At 46.1% G+C, this 16,783-nt stretch overlaps 1 protein-coding gene across 1 annotated transcript in view; it reads right to left on the reverse strand.

Moving 5' to 3' along the window:
- The window catches only part of RYR3 (ryanodine receptor 3), a 581,277-nt gene that overhangs the window by 15,522 nt on the left and 548,972 nt on the right, over positions 1-16,783 (reverse strand). The window contains exons 86-94 of the mRNA XM_045815782.2: positions 15,886-16,014; positions 12,950-13,054; positions 11,170-11,251; positions 9,190-10,517; positions 7,090-7,148; positions 6,028-6,199; positions 4,914-5,000; positions 3,456-3,656; positions 453-583 (exon numbers count right to left, since the gene is read on the reverse strand). Coding sequence (XP_045671738.2) covers positions 453-583; positions 3,456-3,656; positions 4,914-5,000; positions 6,028-6,199; positions 7,090-7,148; positions 9,190-10,517; positions 11,170-11,251; positions 12,950-13,054; positions 15,886-16,014 — 2,294 coding nt within the window. The remainder of the gene's footprint in view (positions 1-452; positions 584-3,455; positions 3,657-4,913; positions 5,001-6,027; positions 6,200-7,089; positions 7,149-9,189; positions 10,518-11,169; positions 11,252-12,949; positions 13,055-15,885; positions 16,015-16,783) is intronic.

The following is a 16,783-nucleotide window of genomic DNA, read 5'->3' on the forward strand; positions in this document are numbered from 1 at the left end:
TACCAAGTGGTAATGGGAGGAGTTCTAGTACCAACCAGGCTACTTGTCTGAGAAGACTTCAGAGGTGGTGCTGTTATCTAACTGCTATGCCGTATGGGAACTCTGGAGAAGCTGATCAGATGATCGCAGAACCCCCGGGCCAGGGAAACATTCTGTATGACTTGAACATGGAAAACTAAGTCGTACTGTTCCGGGCCCTCTGGTCTTCATTAAATATGCTCAGCCCTCCCTGGTCACATCCTCTGTCCCCCATTAAATGCATAGAGATACACACAAGTGTTTGAGGGGCAATAGGCTATTTTACTAGAAAGGCAGTGGAGAAAATAAGTCCTGGAACCCGCCCCCCCCCAAAAGCTTCATATTAATCAGTCCGAGGCTGGTTAAGAACATGTCATTCTATTTCCAGTACAGACTGCTTTTCCTTTTTGGGACGGAGGTGAGGGGACACTTACGGTGTGTTGATTACCAGGCGGTCCCACTGCCCCTTGATGTCATCTTCAGATGGCTGTTCAGTGATATACAGGCCATCGAACTCCAGCTTCCTGGCAATTTCTTTTTCCCTTTTGAATACCACCAGAGGGACCTAGGAGTGGGAAGACACTGGTTACTCAAAGGAGGCTTTCTAATTACTGCACTCTCTCCTAAGCATTCCCCACAAATTGGCCTTTCCAACTTCAGGGTGGTAATCTCTCTCTCCCTCTCTCTCTCTTTTCTAAGTTTATTTTATTTTTTTTTAAGTAATCTCTATACCCAACCTGGGGCTTGAACTCATGATGCTGAGATCAAGAGTCACATGCTCCTCTGACTGAGCCAGCCAGGTGCCCCTGGGGCAGTAATCTCTTTGTAATAGGATTCTTAGGGTGCCTCGTTGTGGATCTAAAGTCAAATAAATCTCTTCTCACTCCTTTGGCTAATATGCCTCCCTCTCCAAAAAGCTGGTTTCATGTGGGCCACCCTTCAAGGTTTAAATAGCTGATAGTAATACAAACTGGACTCCTTGACCCATCCTGGGAAGGCCATATTTAGACCAGTCCCTGGGCCAAATGAGTTAGGTCCCCTAGGACTCCTAGACTGGAGTTGAACCAAGACTTAGAAGGAAAATGAACTATTGTAGAACGGATTGGTCAGCCACAGAAATCCCATGGAATGTTCCAGCCCCCTTCGATGGCTACAGTCTTATTCATCCCATGGTGTTGATGTTTGGTTGATGAAACATGGCTTGCTAGCTAGGAGGAGAGGATTTACTGGGCTCTGTACAGTCTTTCTGTATTGCAGTTTTCTTCCTGAGAGTTCCTGTCACTCCCTGTTGTCTTCCAGTTGTCACTGTCCTTTTAGCCTAGAGATGATGGCATGGATCTGATGACTACCACCAAAAGCGTACACAGACGAGGAGGGGAAAGTAATCTACTTGCCCCAACCATCACCAGACACACATACTTCAAATAAGGGACAGAGTGAGTGAGGTCAGAGGAGACTACTGAAATCCCAGGAAGTGAGTGGCCAGGGGCTCCTCTAGCCAGGAAAGCTCAACGCAGACAGGGCCGGGGCTTGTCACGCGGCCGGAAAGCGACTGGTTATGTGGCAATATCCCTCGGGCCTGGGTCTCCAAACAGTTTCTTCCAGTAACTCTTCCTCAAAGCTCATGAAATCCATATGCCCCACACTATTTCTTTATTTCCAAGAAAAAAAAGATAAAACTTAGATAATGATTTGTAAAGAGTTACTTCTTGCCCTTTTTTCCTTTAAAATGACAAAACACCGCCGAGAAGATAAAAGACTAATGACAGGAAGGTGGCGAAAGCTAGTAATAGGCATGTGCACACTGTGAGGAATCAATGATTGCTGCTCGCTAATGGATGACGTGGGAGGGACAGCAAAGGTGAAGCCTGTCTGAATAACGTCTGCTGTATTCGGAAAGGGTTCCGAATAATAATAATACCAAGGGTTAGAGCAGTACTCATCGCTGGGGTTCGAAGCATTCCCCCTTCAATCTTCTAAGGGTGTGTACACCCTTGTAAGGAGGACCTCCACATCCTTATTCCGTAGGTAGTGTTGACCTTTTGTTTTCTCTAGGTCACCAGTATACCTGCACCGAATCCAACAAGCTGAGCCCCAGGATGCTGAACTAAGGTAAGCTACTAACATGCTTCCGTGGTTACTACGTTTGGGGTTCCAAGTCCTGTTGTACATATGAATTCATTTAAAACTCCCAAGAGTTGGTGTTATTATTATAACACCCATTTTTACAGGCGAGGAATCATAGGAATGGTGAAGTTAGTGGCAGAACTGGGAGTCCCACCCAGGCAGCCTGGCTCCAAACTCTGTGCTTTCATCATTACACAGGAGTCCTTAGTGTGGGTCAGGGCACATGGTCTCCCCAGTGGGGCAGCTAGACCTCCCACAGCACACTCTAGTTCACGGGGGGAAGTGACGGCCACAAGGACAGGAATACACATTGTGGACTCTTCCCAGAGAGAAGATGGCGTGGTGTCTGGCCAAGGAGACTTAAGAGAAGAAAAGAAAATGTAATGAGAAAAAAGATGTGGTTTAGTAGCAGCGGAACCAGACTTAGAACACCAAAAATAGAAGGATTCATAGGACTACATGAAGATTCATAACCATAGTAGCACGTGAAGATGGCTCCAGTGAACGGTCTCCTGATATTCATGCCCTGGAGTGGCTCCCCCCATCTCCTGGGCAGCAATGAATCTGGGCTGACCCTGCGGAGTCTTCATGGAGAGAGAGAGAGGCCCAGCTACCCCGGCTGAGCCCAGCCTTCCAGCTGTTCGTTCCCTGCCAATGTTCCAGGCGTGAGAGCGTGCCATCGTGGACGGGCCAGCCCCGCTGAGCCGACAGATGGTTGCTGACACGGCTGCCTTCACATGGAGCAGAGGGACGGCTCAAATGTGCCCAGTCAGGCCAGAGAATCAGAGAGAGAAAGCGATCGTCATTTTAAGCCACTGAGCTTTGGGGGAAATCTAGCCGGCACTAGATAACTGAAACAGTAACTTATCAGTAAGTCTTCCTCTGAGATCTCGAGTACTTGAACCCTAACACATTTTGAAAGGTGAAAAGCATTTTTATAAAAATTCCAACCTAAGTTCAAAGATCAGAAGCAGCTCTCATTACTAGCTCCACGTGTGACCACGCCCGGTGATTCTAATCCTGTGAAATTCAACTGGAAGTGCCTGAAAAGGGACTCCCAGAGCAAGGCTTCTCAAACTAGCGTGAACACAGATCCCCCGGGAGGCACGCTGAGTTGGAGATTCTGATTTAAAAGGCTCGGGGTGTGGCAAGAGTCTACAGTTCTAAGCCGCTCCCCAGTGATGGCAATGCCACTGCTCCATGAACCCCGGTCTACCAGCAAAGTCCTGGAGAACAAAGGCCTGGCTGGGTTCAAAATGCTGTGTCTCCCCCAAGGAGTCCGATTAGATTCAGAGTGGCCAGCGACTCACCTTCAGGCAGTAATAGCCCACCACGCACACTAAAGAGATGACGGTGTGGATGGCGGCCAAGGCCCGCAACGTCGGCGCCATGTACCCAGTGCTCTCCTGCAGGACGAAGAACACCATCGCTTCCTCCTCTTCCTCGTCGTTAAAGGAGCTCCACAGGTTTGCAACGTCCTCCGTCTCTTCTTCTAAAGGTTCTTCAGTGACCTGGCCCAAGACACACACTCTCTTAAGATCAGAAAGAGCCTCTGCCCCTGGGCTCTCCTCCACTGTTTAGGAAGCTAGCATGCTGCACAGAGTAGGGACGTAGCATTGCCTGCTGAGTGAATGAGGTTTTCCGTAACTTATTCCTAGGAATCTCCAGTCTCTCTAATAACTATGAACAACATTTTAAGAGACAAAGACAATCTCCAAAAAAAAGCAAAAATTTCAAAGTTAGGAACGCTGTACTATCTATGCTATGATCCTTATGCCACGGGAGGTAACTTCTGAAATGCCGTGGCCTGGGGAGGCGGCTGAGACACAAACACGCATGTGTACCAGTGCACGCACGTGTGCACACATGCACTCGACATTTTCCGTTCTTTCCAAACACCTGTGATGTTCATGGCTTCAACTGCCATTATGACACAGATGACCCCCAAATCTACACCTGCGAGGCTCTCTGCCTGCAGCTCCACCACCTGCTGGCTCCCTTCACCTGGATGACTGTGACAGTCACTTCAACCTCGGTACATTTAAACCTCAGCTTTGTCACACCCCTGTACAGACTTCCGTTTCTCCTCTATGGGCAACAGACAGCGATTACTTGTTTCACCTAGTGGTAGGGTGATGTAGGTAAAAGCAGGTTTTATAAAAGTTAGAGTGGTGGTTTTAGATAGAAAGGGAGAGAGGCAAAAGTTAAGATAGCCAGTTAAAGACGATGTCGAGAATCCAGGACCTATCATTCATTCATTCCACTAACATTATGTGCCTTTGGTCTACGAGACCCACTTATCAGTGTTCAAAATCTTTATTTATCCTGATCAGTCCCTCTGTTCCCATATCCAAAAACCAACTACTGTTAATTCCTTCTTCATAATGGTTCTAACTTAGGGGCCAATGATAACGGCTTTCTTTCACCTTATCCTTTAAGGAAAGAACTATATTTATTATTCAGTTTGAAATACATGCAGTGCCCACTACAGGGTCCAGCAGATGGGAGGTACCCAACACACATTTGGAGAGTGTATGAAGTAGTGACTAGAACAAGCCTGAACTCCGGAAATAGTGCCCAAAACTGGCTTCCCTGGCAAGCAGTGTCTCCATTCTCCAGGCTGCTAAAGACCATATTCCTTTAGAAGCCAAGGTCTTAGATATCTCCTTAGATATTAGCATTTTTGCTCTAATTAAGAGCATACATTCTGTTAGGATTTTAAAAAATATATAGTAAATTTAGCAAATAAGTCCTGAATGCGGTCTCACCTTGTAAAAGAGCAGGATGAAGTTGATCGCGAAGGCTACGAACAGAGCGAGGAACCTCAGGTTGTAGAAATTCCTGGCCAGGTAATGCTGCAAAGGAAAGCACAGGCAGGAGTCGAAGAGTTTTAGAAGGGAAAGAGATGTACACGGGAAAAGTCCTACTTGTTGGTCACACTCTTCTAAGACAATCCTGGAGTTGCGACTTACTTGGGGAGGAATCAGGGACACTGATTAAAAAAAAATAGCTGAGAACGATGCTCAAGGGAACCCTGCTCTGGGTTATCCCTCAGGGAACCAAATGCCTAAATACGCCACCAGCAGAGTATTCAAATGCTATTGCGAAGGTGTTCGTGTGTGTGTGTGTGTGTGTGTGTGTGTGTGTGTGTGTGTGTGTGTGTGTTGTATGAGTGGAACCACGCATATAGCAGTGTATTTGGAAATTACGAGTATTCGAGGCCCACAGAAGAGCCCTATAGCTCCCAGCGTGGAGGCGGCCAGTCTGTGACCTAGAGTCCTTGTCCCTTTGTAAGTCACAAAGCCTCTGCCTCTGTCCTCTCAGGGGGCAGCATTCCCACTGTCGTCTTCCCCAGAAAATCCCGCCCTTGAGGAATGGAATGGTAGCTCCTTGGGGAAAGCTCTCAAGCCCTCTGTGGAGGGGCTCTCCCCAGTGGTGTTGTCCTGGCCATCAGCAACTGTCCCTCACTGGGAAATATGTCAGAGAAAGGACCTTCCGAGCTATGCTGCGAGCTAGCTGCATGTGGAATAACCTAACAGAGCCATATTCTCTCTGCGTCCCAGATGACCCAACTCTTTCTGAACTTTGGGCTAGGATCAGCCAAGTCTGCACAGGACACACATGAAGGACCAGCTAGGAAGCGGTCTCTGCGCCCTCCTGCGGATAGCATCGGGCATCCCGGGCTAGGTGGAGGGGCTGGAGCGCTTGGCTTTGCCCAGGTTACTCTCTTCTGCTTTGCCTCCAACAAACAAAGACCAGACAGAAGAGGGAGAAGAGGAAGGAGGAGGAATAAGAAAGAGGAAGGAGCATAAAGAATCAAACAGTGAAGCGGAATGTGGCCGCTGTCTGAGGTCTGTGCCAGGCCAGGGTTGGATCGCTTACCAGTAACTTGGTCTGATAGATTTCCAGCCCTTTGAAGAAATTAGCCATGAAGGCTTCCGGCTTCTCGACTTTCTGGCCCCGCCGTCGCTTCTTCTTCTTTGTCACGTCTGTCCACAGGGCCTCGGCTTGCTCTTCCTCTTTGGCCATAACCTCCTTCTCCCCTTCTTCCAGGCTGTAGGAATGAGAGACCCATCAGCACAGAAGGGCAGCGGGAGGTCTGGCCCAGAGAGGGAGACTAAATTAAAAATAAATCTTGTCATTGTTCCTGGAGGGTGGGAACTTCAAGTCTGTATCACCCATGGTGCCTGGATGTCAACTCTGCATTTAATGAGCGATGCCGCTTTGAGGAGCCGCGGTCATAGGGGTGAGTCAGTTATAAATGTGTTTGCACTCCTCTTCTGATATGGGGCTAAACAATTTTTTTTCCCTCCAGAAAAGTGGTCCTTTATTTTTTAAGACTTTTGGAATTTGTAGGAATACCTATTCTTTTAAGCTTGTGGTAGGAATTGAGATACTGTACAAAAGAACGTGGCACACTGGGCGCCCGGGTGGCTCAGTCCGTTAAGTGTCCGACTCTTGATTTCAGCTCAAGCCATGATCTCAGCGTCGTGGGACGGAGCCCCGCATCTGCTCTGAGCTCAGCAGGGAGTCTGCTGGAGATTCTTTCCCTTTCCCTCTGCCCCTCTCTCCCCTATACGCACTCTTGCTCTTAAAAAAAAAAAAACAAACAACAAAACACCTTAGCTCAGACCCTGGCGTGTAATATGTATTCAATATATTAGATAAAACCACCAGCATTATATGAAGTTGCTAAGTGTGGGTGTTCAATATTTGGCCAGATGGTGAAATTCTGATCTACTGGTGCACTGACAAAGTTAACGTGATTAATAGAACGTGTTTATTATATAGCTGGGGTCAAAAGAAATGTGTCCAGGGCTTGCACGGTATCTGTTTCTTGTATTAAGACAAATCAAGATTTCTATTTAGCACAGCAAAGAAAAGTCAATGGCATCAAGAACTCTGCCGTAGCACTGCAAGCAGCCGAGGCCACCAAGAACTCACTCTGTCTTCTCTGGCTCCACTTTCCCTTCTGCTTCATGTGCTGCTCTCATCTCTGCTGCCTGGACGAAAATAACAATCAGTTAAGTTTCCCTCAAGTTGAGGAGATCGCGGTCACGAGCCATATATAGCACTGGCTGTTTCGTCTCCTTGGTCGCACGTCTCCTGGCTTTCTGTTTTCAGAATGCCTCTGCTTTCCTCAGGATCACGGGATGTAAGCGTAAACTACTCTGGAGCAATGCCAACGCAAAGACTGCAAACTTCAAAACCCAGTTGCCCTGCTATTACTCAACTCCCAGAGGAAACTTGTGCTAGGACCCCCGGCACTGGTCCTACTGCCCCACGGGGTCAGGGAGGGATGGGACACAGATCACACCGGGTACAATCCACAACCTGCTTGCTCCAGACAGAATTCCTGCCTTGTCTTCAATCCTCTTAACCACTACCCCAATCCCTCTGACTGATGACCACTGCACTTAGAATAAAAGTCAAGCTCCTCAGTGAGGCCTACAAGGCCTATGTGATCATGGCCTTTCTCCCTATCCTTGTCTTGTACCACTTGGCTCATTACTTCCTACACCTGAATAGCCAGACCTCATTTTCTTTCCTGGCACATTCCAAATCCTTCCCTGCACCAAGATCTTTATACAAGCCACTTCTCCCCCTGGAGTATGACTGGTCTTTCCTGTGCCTGCCATCCTCAGGACTTGGTTCAGGTGACACCTTTTCGGAAGTCTCCTTAACCATTCTATTCATAGTAGGGCCCATATTCAATTTGTAACAGGTGGCCTTGTACATTTCTTTCAGCATGTGTCACAAATGGTAATTGTCTTATTGATTTGTTGTCTTCTTCCACTAGAAGTTAAGATCTATTAAAGCAAAAGTGTTGTCTTTCTTGTAAAGCAATGTATTCCCATGGATCCTAGGAACACAGCCTGGTACGTAACAGGCCTTAAATGAGTCCCTATTATGTATCAAACTCTGTCTGGGACCTGGGGCTACAACAGGGAACAAAACAGAGTAAATAAATTCATATTGCAAGAAGGCCTATGGTTCTGATGCTTCCCATCCCAAACTCTCCAAAATTAGGTGAGATCTCTCCTATACATTTCCTTTACCTAGCATTCTTCCTTCCTAACATTCTTCATGCTTGTACTGACTTCCACAATGTCCATTTTTCTTCCACTAAATTACAAGGACAATGCACTTCTCACTCACCACTGTCTTCTCAAAGCCCCAAACAGTGGGAAGCACATATTAAGTATTCAATAAATATTAATGAAATGAATAAAAATTATCTTTGGCCTCTGACATCTTCACACTTCTCTCCACATTCTTTTTGATGCTAGAATGATGCTGTGAGTTGGATGCTGCCATGGAGGGGAACACCCAGAACTTTCCGTGACCAAGGGGCTTTGAATTACTGTTATTCCCTTAATCTAGTCAACTGACTCAAAGTCCAAACTGGATAGTGGGTGCATCTCAAGAATGAAAATGTTCCAAGCATGATGGTCAGCTAAATGATATCATCTGGACCATTTGTGACACTGCACAAATATTATCTCAAAAGAAAGGTCTCCCCTTATGCTCTCTAGGTTTCTCCTACCATCAGAAAATCGGCTTTACGCCACGTCGCTTTTATGAAAGACCTCCACCAGGACCTATGTTAACTGCAAGAAATCCAAAAAGGATTTTTACCTTCATGAAATGCTAAATGCTTCTTTGCTTTATGCCACTTCAGCTTATGACAGGTTTTACAGGAACACTCTCATTTGGATAGTGAGGGAAACCTCCACCTGGTGTTCTAGGCTTTCCATTCACTCACTGAACCTGTGCACCGTAAGAACTAACCTTCTAATAAAGTCGTGGAAGACCGTCAGGTTTGGTCTCCGCGATGTAAACTGAAGACCATTCAGAAACTAGACCCTGAGACAACCATCTGAGTGCTGCTCTTCGCAGACACGGCAGAGCCGGACCTGCAGCATCAGGGGTAGAAGAGCGGGTACCTAATACGATGTTGGCTCCTTGGGGACTGGTGTCAGAACTGACTGCAAGTCTATTTCTGGGCATAAAGAAGAGATGACAGAAACAACTTACGCTTACCTGTGCTCTCCTTTTCTTCCGTACAGTACTCTCTAGCGTTGGGGGTTCATCCTTGCCAATAATCTCTGAGAGGTCACCCAAGCCCCCTTTGGGCCCGTGCTTTAAGCCGCCTTCTTTCTTTGGGCGGAATCCAAAGAGATCTGACATGACTTCTGCATTTCCCTTCTCACCCTTCACGAAGTGAATCAGTTCCGGTGGCACACCTGGCTCAGTCACCTCCACCCGCTCCGCATCCAGAGTGTCATCATGGATCCCGAACTGGGTGGGGTCAGGCATGTCACCCAGGATCTTGGTCACTCTGATGTTCTTTGCCCCTTCCACTAGGCCCCCTCCAAACACCGTGTTCCAGAGGATCTGAAAGACTCCTCCCAATATGGTGAAGAACAACCGGAAGAGCCCCACAAACAACATCCAGAAGAAAGAGAGGAACACCTTCACCAGCTCCTTCACGGTCATCTTTTTCACCTTCCTGTACTGCTTCCGGAGGTTCTTCAGGGTGGCCTTCTTCAGAAAGTTGGCAACATTTCTCTTCACTGAGGCGCAGGCCATGGCAAACGCAGAGGCAGACTCAAAAGACTTGTCATCCTCCTCTTCACCCTCAATTTCTAACATAGAAGATGAATCTTCATCTTCTTCCTCGTCGTCAGGCCTGTCCGCTGAGTCAGATTCGGAGATCTGAGAGGCTAACTGCATTTCAAAGATGGTATCCTCACAGAAGTTCACGAACAGTTCCATCTTTTCTTGCTCTCCACCTTCATTGACCACATCGAAGATGAACTGCCGTTTCGATTCCTTCACTTGGGGCTTCTCCCATTGAGTTCGACTGGATTCACTGATCTCGAAATAAACGCGCTCAATTTTCTTGGCCCCACCCATGATCTCAATACGTCCCAGGTAGGGCTCAAAGTAATTCAGTACGCTTTCTGCTGGGTCCAACAGACACTTCAGGCGAGAATCATTTGGCATATGTTCGGAGAGATTTGTCAGTAACACCGCCACATTAAACCCTATGTCCTTGGCCGGCTCATGGAACCGGTCTACAAAATCAATGTAATTAAACATATCGTTCTCATCAGCTTCTGCGCACGAAAGGAGAAAGTCAGTCTCTGACTGTGTGTACTGTTTTTGCCCTTCCATGGCCTTCTGGAACTCTTTTTTGGAGATAATCCCTTTACCGTCTGGGTCATATACTTTGAAGGTGTCTGAGCTGGTTAGGTCTTTAAGTTTCAAGAACATGTCAAAGAATTTCAAGATCATTTCTACATTGGTAGATGACTCTACCAGTGTGTCAACCATCTGCTTGCCAATAGTTCCATTTACCACATTCCCTGTGAGGCAGATTCAAAAAAACATACAAATATATAAATAAACCCAAATCATCCTGTAACTGGTCAGGTAGCTATTTTTAGAAAACTTGTATGCCCAATCAGTCGGCTCTTTCCTGACCGTGATGGTTTGGAAATGGGCAGGAGGGAGCAGCAAGCCATAAAGACTACACCACTAGGAGCCAAGGGGGAAAGTAACAAAGGGGAGAAGGAGGTGGCCACGCCAGTGCCTTTTATCTGGACTGGGGCCCGGGAAGTGGTTTTGTTATCAGATTATTGGGGACACATAGGGATAAGTGGTGCCCCTCTTATCCCCTTAGACCTAGGAGGGTGCCCAACTAGATGGCTGGCATACACACTGGCAGCCAGATGTACTGAAAGCAATGGGGAGAGGGAGAGGATAGGGGAGAGCAAAGCTTGGAGGTTTTCCCCAGTTCATTCTGGCTTTCCTATTAACATAACATGAGTTGGTTTCAGGCTTTGTCCATCAGACCATGTGCCCCTCACTCATTTTTTTGCTTCTGAGAATTTGGCTTTCTAGCCAATGTCATATGGCATCAATGACCTGCCAGAAGGATAATCTGCATGATTAGTATGGTTAGTGTTCAGACCAATTACAGTTGTGTGAATGCCTAGTTATACCAAACAGCCCAACCTTCCAGGAGGGACAGAAGCATCACCACCATGTCCTGAAGGAGATCCAAGAGTTCCTTCAGCAGCTCGATCTGACTGGAATCCTAGAACAGAAACAGGAGATACCCCTGAGCTATCTGATCCCTCAGCAAAGTATAGGGCAGTGAGCAAGAAGAGCCTGCTCTGGAAAGGTTAGGTGAAGGTCATGTCCATTGTGTCTGTGGACGTCTTATCATCCACTGTTTGTAGCATCAGGGAGGCTCGCGGCAGCCGGACTCATCCAAGAGAGCTCCTTTAGTTTCCCTTTTATTAGTACAATGTGGAAGACATACCACTTGTCCAAAACTACTGAACAACCCAATGCACCAAAGAGCCGTTAGGTAGTTCTACTAGTTCGTGTTGTTTTTTATACTGAATGATCAGGTGAGCTTTTTGGGAATACTACTGCGATCCAATTAAGGTGTCAAGGTTCTAATCACCAAGTGGGTTCTCCTTTCTTTCTGGGTTAATTTAGAGTCTCCTGATTCTAGTTGGTGGTGATCTGGGTGCCACTGGTCCCTTAAAATGTTACAGAAGTGAGGCTATTCCTCTGGATGGTTTTGCTACTAGTCTGATTGGTTTTCATTTCAGCCTTGCAGACAGGGCATCGCCAAGTTAGCTCTCTGTTTTAAACTCGATGGCACAGAAGGAAAAACCACCCTCGGAAGATCTGAGGTGGGCAATCTGAGGGTAAGATGTAAAGCTGCGTTCTGAGGCACACTGCTTGTACAGACTCTCATAAATACAGTTTCTTGTTGAGTCTCTCAACTTTCAGAGGGACTGCCCTCTTCGTTGGCTCAAGCTATACACGGAGTATCACAGGTGCAGAGTATGAAGAGCTGGAAGGGACCTCTCATCATCTATTCTAATTCCCAATATTTCACAGACGATGGAACCAAAAACCAGGAAGGGGGAGTGACTTCCTGCAAGTCACCAGCGAAGAGGTAGCAGGGCCACGCTCCTGCCTCCAGAGCCTCCACACCGCACCACCCTGTCTGGGCTGACATAGGAGCGGATGTATTATTGCCAAATTAGCGGCGCTCCCAAGAACTCTCTCCTCCCATAAGGCCAGAGTCAAAAGGGGAAAAATGAAAGGGTTAAATAGCACATTCCAGAAGAGCGGAGGCAGACGTGACAGCCTTGAAAATTTTAGACACACGTTACTTAAATTAATGCCGCAAATGTTACTCTAATCAGCCTGAAACACATCCTGAAGTTCTCCCTCATGTGTTGCCATGGAGAGAGGCGATCGACAACTATATACACTCCATTTATTTGTTCATAATAAATGCTCGGAGCAATTCTGATTCATCTTGCCAGAGAGATGGGGAGTGAGAAGGAAAAGCAGAGACAGGGAGGGAGGGGAAGCCAAGGTGAGAGAGGAGGGATATATGAATTACAGAGACATGCAGACATTTGACAGACCCAGAAGGGGCTGGTAAATTGTCATAAATTGACACAACAGTGACAAGGAAGCAAAAGGGATGAGCATCATAAAAAGCGAGTGTTGAGGCAATTATGTAAAGGGTAGGCTGGGGGGACACAAGGAAGGAAGCTGCATCCATGCAAAAGCCTGTCTGGGACACCCCCTGGAGGCATTCGTTCCTATCGCCCAGTGAAGCCCTCAGGTTTAAAAGTGAGACCTCATCTGCATGGCTGGGCCAGCCATTTGGTCCAGCAGCCACACCCACACAGGGCAATACCAAGGCTTGGGGAGTGATTTAGCATTTCACCAATGACACAGCGGGGAAGGGTCACAGTACCTGAGAGAGTTTCATCTGCATGTTAGCAAACACATGGAGGAAGCCGACCACCGCGTCCCACAGCCTGCTGTGAGCCAGGCTCTGTTGGTTCCCAATGCAAGGGCCCTATGGAGAGGAGGGCATCCTTATTTCACGGAGACTTATTTCATCATTAGCTGCTCTGAATCTCGCCCTAGTCAGTGCACAGGACACCTGCTTCTATTAGCAGACAGCTCCTTCCAAAAGTCATGTATTTTATGGCTATTTTCCAGGGTATTACTTTTTGCCCCCCTGTATAGGAACCTATGTCTAGGAAAAACCACCAGGAATTTCACAGTGCAGTCATTTTTCAGAGATTTTCTTTTAGCTTCAGAGTGTGTTCGTCAAATAAAATACTACAAAGAAGAATATTATTTAAGAGTGAAATGCTCTGGTCGAAACGGGACTGAAGGATATGCCTGCCCACTCTCCCTCCACCTTGACTTAAGAGGGGTTCCGAGGAACTCCAGGCTTCCACAATTTGAAAAGCAGGCCCTATTGTTTTCAGGCAAAGCTATGCATAAAATGCTATGATCACATGGCTATCTACTCAAGTGAAAAAATGTGAATAATATTCCTAATGTTCAGGGGCGCCTGGGTGGCTCAGTTGGTTAAATGTCCACCTTTGGCTCAGGTCATGATCCCAGGGTCCTGGAATCAAGCCCTGCTTCTCCTTCTCCCCCTGCCTGCTGCTCTCCCTGCTTGTGCTGTCTCTCTCCGTCAAATAAGTAAATAAAATCTTTAAAAAATATATTCTTAAAGTTCAACTACTGTTAAGATTTTCTTATTATTAACCTAAACTGTAGGTATAATATCGTCTCTATCTTCTCAGAAAGCCAAACATAGAGGGAATACTTCATTACTGGTTTTCATTTTCCATCTTAATAGCTTTCCCTATTTTTGCACATTGACTCAACATTAAAAAAAATAAATCATTTGGAATTCTACATGGGAGATTTGTCTATTCTTTCTTATATATTTAATCATTCATTTGCATTAATATGGACTCCACATATTCGTTTTATGCTCTGGGTTATAATCCAATACTATTCTATTTTGTCACTCAAATTGTTCCAGTTTTGGCCCCTGGGAACTCTTTTAGTTGGCCAACCCTAATGCATTTCCACGTGGGCCACCTAGCTTCTTCTTGCTTATCTGTGACCATTCAACAGTGAGAAGCCTGGCTCCTGCCATTTCGTAACTGCTCATTTCCATTACATGTGTAGAATGGTTGCAGAATTATTAACACGTATCCCTATGGGAAAAACTTTAGCAACTGAGGTGTTTATGTACAGTTCCTTTTGCCTTTGGTCTCACAGTCTGTACTCCCAAAGTGTCTTAGGTCAGCACCTTATTCCCCACCCTGCAGTGAGATCGTTTTGTATATTTTTTATACCCTTAGAGTCTTCTGTCACATTCTGCCTATATTTCTCATCCTTAACTCTTCCTTATATTTTGTTTCTACCCTTTAACTCATCTCCAAATCACTCTTCAATAAGAAATTTCCAAAAAGAACACGGATACCATCTCAAGTTCGAGAAAAGGCTTGGCAGAATTCCCAGGGAAGAGGGCAGCATGAGAGGTATTGCCTGCCTTCCTAAATCATGTAAGCTTGTTTAAAAATCACTGTTTGAGGGACACCTGGGTGGCTCAGTCGGTTAAGCGTCTGCCTTTGGCTCAGGTCATGATCCCGGGGTCCTGGATCAAGTCCCGCATCGGGCTCCTTGCTCAGCGGGGAGTCTCCGTCTCCCTCTGCCCCCACCCCCCACTTGTGTGCTCTCTCTCTCAAATAAATAAATAAAATCTTAAAAAAAACTACTGTTCGTGTATATTTGATGTCTAATCCCTAGAAGCCTCTAGATTCTTTTTGGGACAAAACCAGTTGTAAGAAACTCACATTCACCAAAAAGGTTTCTTTTTTACTTTTGGGTTAAGTGCTCCCAGGGAAAGTCTGCAGATTAGGATGGCTTCCACAGAGAACAAATCAAATTCTTGTTAAATCTGTTCAATGACCTTCCCAGGTATTTCACGTTCTGTGACACTTCAGATCAGTCACCTGTTTCTACGTTTTTCTCTCCATGCTCTTATGGTCCTTGAGTAAAACAAGGATCGATCTCTCCCTTAAAATCCTCCTTTCCAAGTTGATAGTCTTAGTTTTGTGTTTATTTTAATAAACAAATATGGTCGGAGTGTGCCGGTTGACTCATTCGATGGTTTTTTAAAAATCTCATACTGCACCCCAGAGGACTGTGATATAGCTGCTGGTTTCATAGCAAATTATGCCTGAGTACATCCTCTATTCCTTTGTACGGTCATTAGACCACTGTAGGCAATGACCAGAGACTGTTGTAAACAGAGAAAGAATGCTGTGAGATCTAAATATTTAACTGGAAATTCATTCTAGATTTGACTGCCTTTGGACATAGTTTACGTTTTCCATAGAGTTAATTTCTGACAAATTAGTAGGATCTCATAGGTTCTCAATCTCGAGACTCAAGATAACATCATTTATCCCTTTATTCCTTCATTCTATCAATTATTTCCCCACTCTACTCCCCATGCTTACTGAATACGTAGGATGTGCTGCATGTGCTAGAAATGAAGAACTTTAGATCAAAAAAGAAATTTTCCACCCACAAAATTTTCAATCTAGGAGGGAAAGGAAAATGTAACCAGATAAGTGCAAATAGAGTGTGACAATGCTATGAGCAGGTCACAACGAAGGACGATGGGCTGCAGCTTCTCCTAGCGAGTAGCACTCTTGAAGTACTCTTGCACACTGGTTCCTATTTGTTGGTACACATTGTCGCTGCTAGTGCTGGAAGCTCGTCCGTACGGCACCCTAACATGCCACAGTGGATACAGAGCATGGGAGCGCTAAACATGTTGTTTTCGAGCGCGCACTCTGCAGCACGTACCTGGATGTACTCCGTAAGAGAATTGAAAATCTGCTTCGTGACCGCCAGAGCTTTGGAAAAATTGTGCTGTCCAGACTCATCAATGATGTCCTTCCCTGAATAATACCAGTAGAAATCACTGATTGATTCCTAAGAACAAACAAGGAAAGTTTGGTACTTCTTAAACTTCAGTCAGTGAAGCTAAAAGCCAACGTTCAGGAAGAGTACAAGGGAACCCTGCACTGCTATGACTCCTTTCTTATGACAGAAACCTAGAAGAAAGCACAGAGATATCTAACCCCTAGCATCTCTGAAGTGCACAGACGCCTCTACGAAGAACAGGGAGGAGAGAGGACAGTGTTCAGCTGGACACGGGTGACCACCATGCGGGACAACTTATTCCCAGTGAAAAACAGACACTACAGGTGATGACGAGAATCATCCAACTGCCTGGGCCAAGAGCAGCAACACAAGAGCTAACTCCGTCAAGTGCCGGCTGTTGTTCTGACCGCCGCAGAGATTCAATCTCTCCATCGCTATGACCGCCCGATGGGACAGGTGCCACCCAGTCTACAGATGAGAACACTGGGACGCCGGGAGGTTAAACAGATTGCTTCAGGTTACAACTGCTATGTGGCAGAGCAAGGGGGAAGACTTAGCAGAGAAAAGCATTTTTTTTTATGTTTGTGTACTTTCCTGATATTATTTGGATTTTCCTTCAAGCAGTTAAACGGAGTGACTTCTCAAACACTAAGAACTTGTAGACTCATCTTATTCCCATCACCTCTGTATCTTTTTTACCGAGTGAAAAATCTATTTTCATTCACGTATTGCCTCTTGGGCACTGTGGTGAGGTTTCCACTGGCAAAACTGAGGTAAACTGGCATTTTATACTAGATGATTGGATATTTACCACTTC

Source organism: Ursus americanus, chromosome 36 (assembly GCF_024610735.1).
Source record: "Ursus americanus isolate L20-20 chromosome 36, mUrsAme1.1.p, whole genome shotgun sequence".
Classification (NCBI taxonomy): domain Eukaryota; kingdom Metazoa; phylum Chordata; class Mammalia; order Carnivora; family Ursidae; genus Ursus; species Ursus americanus.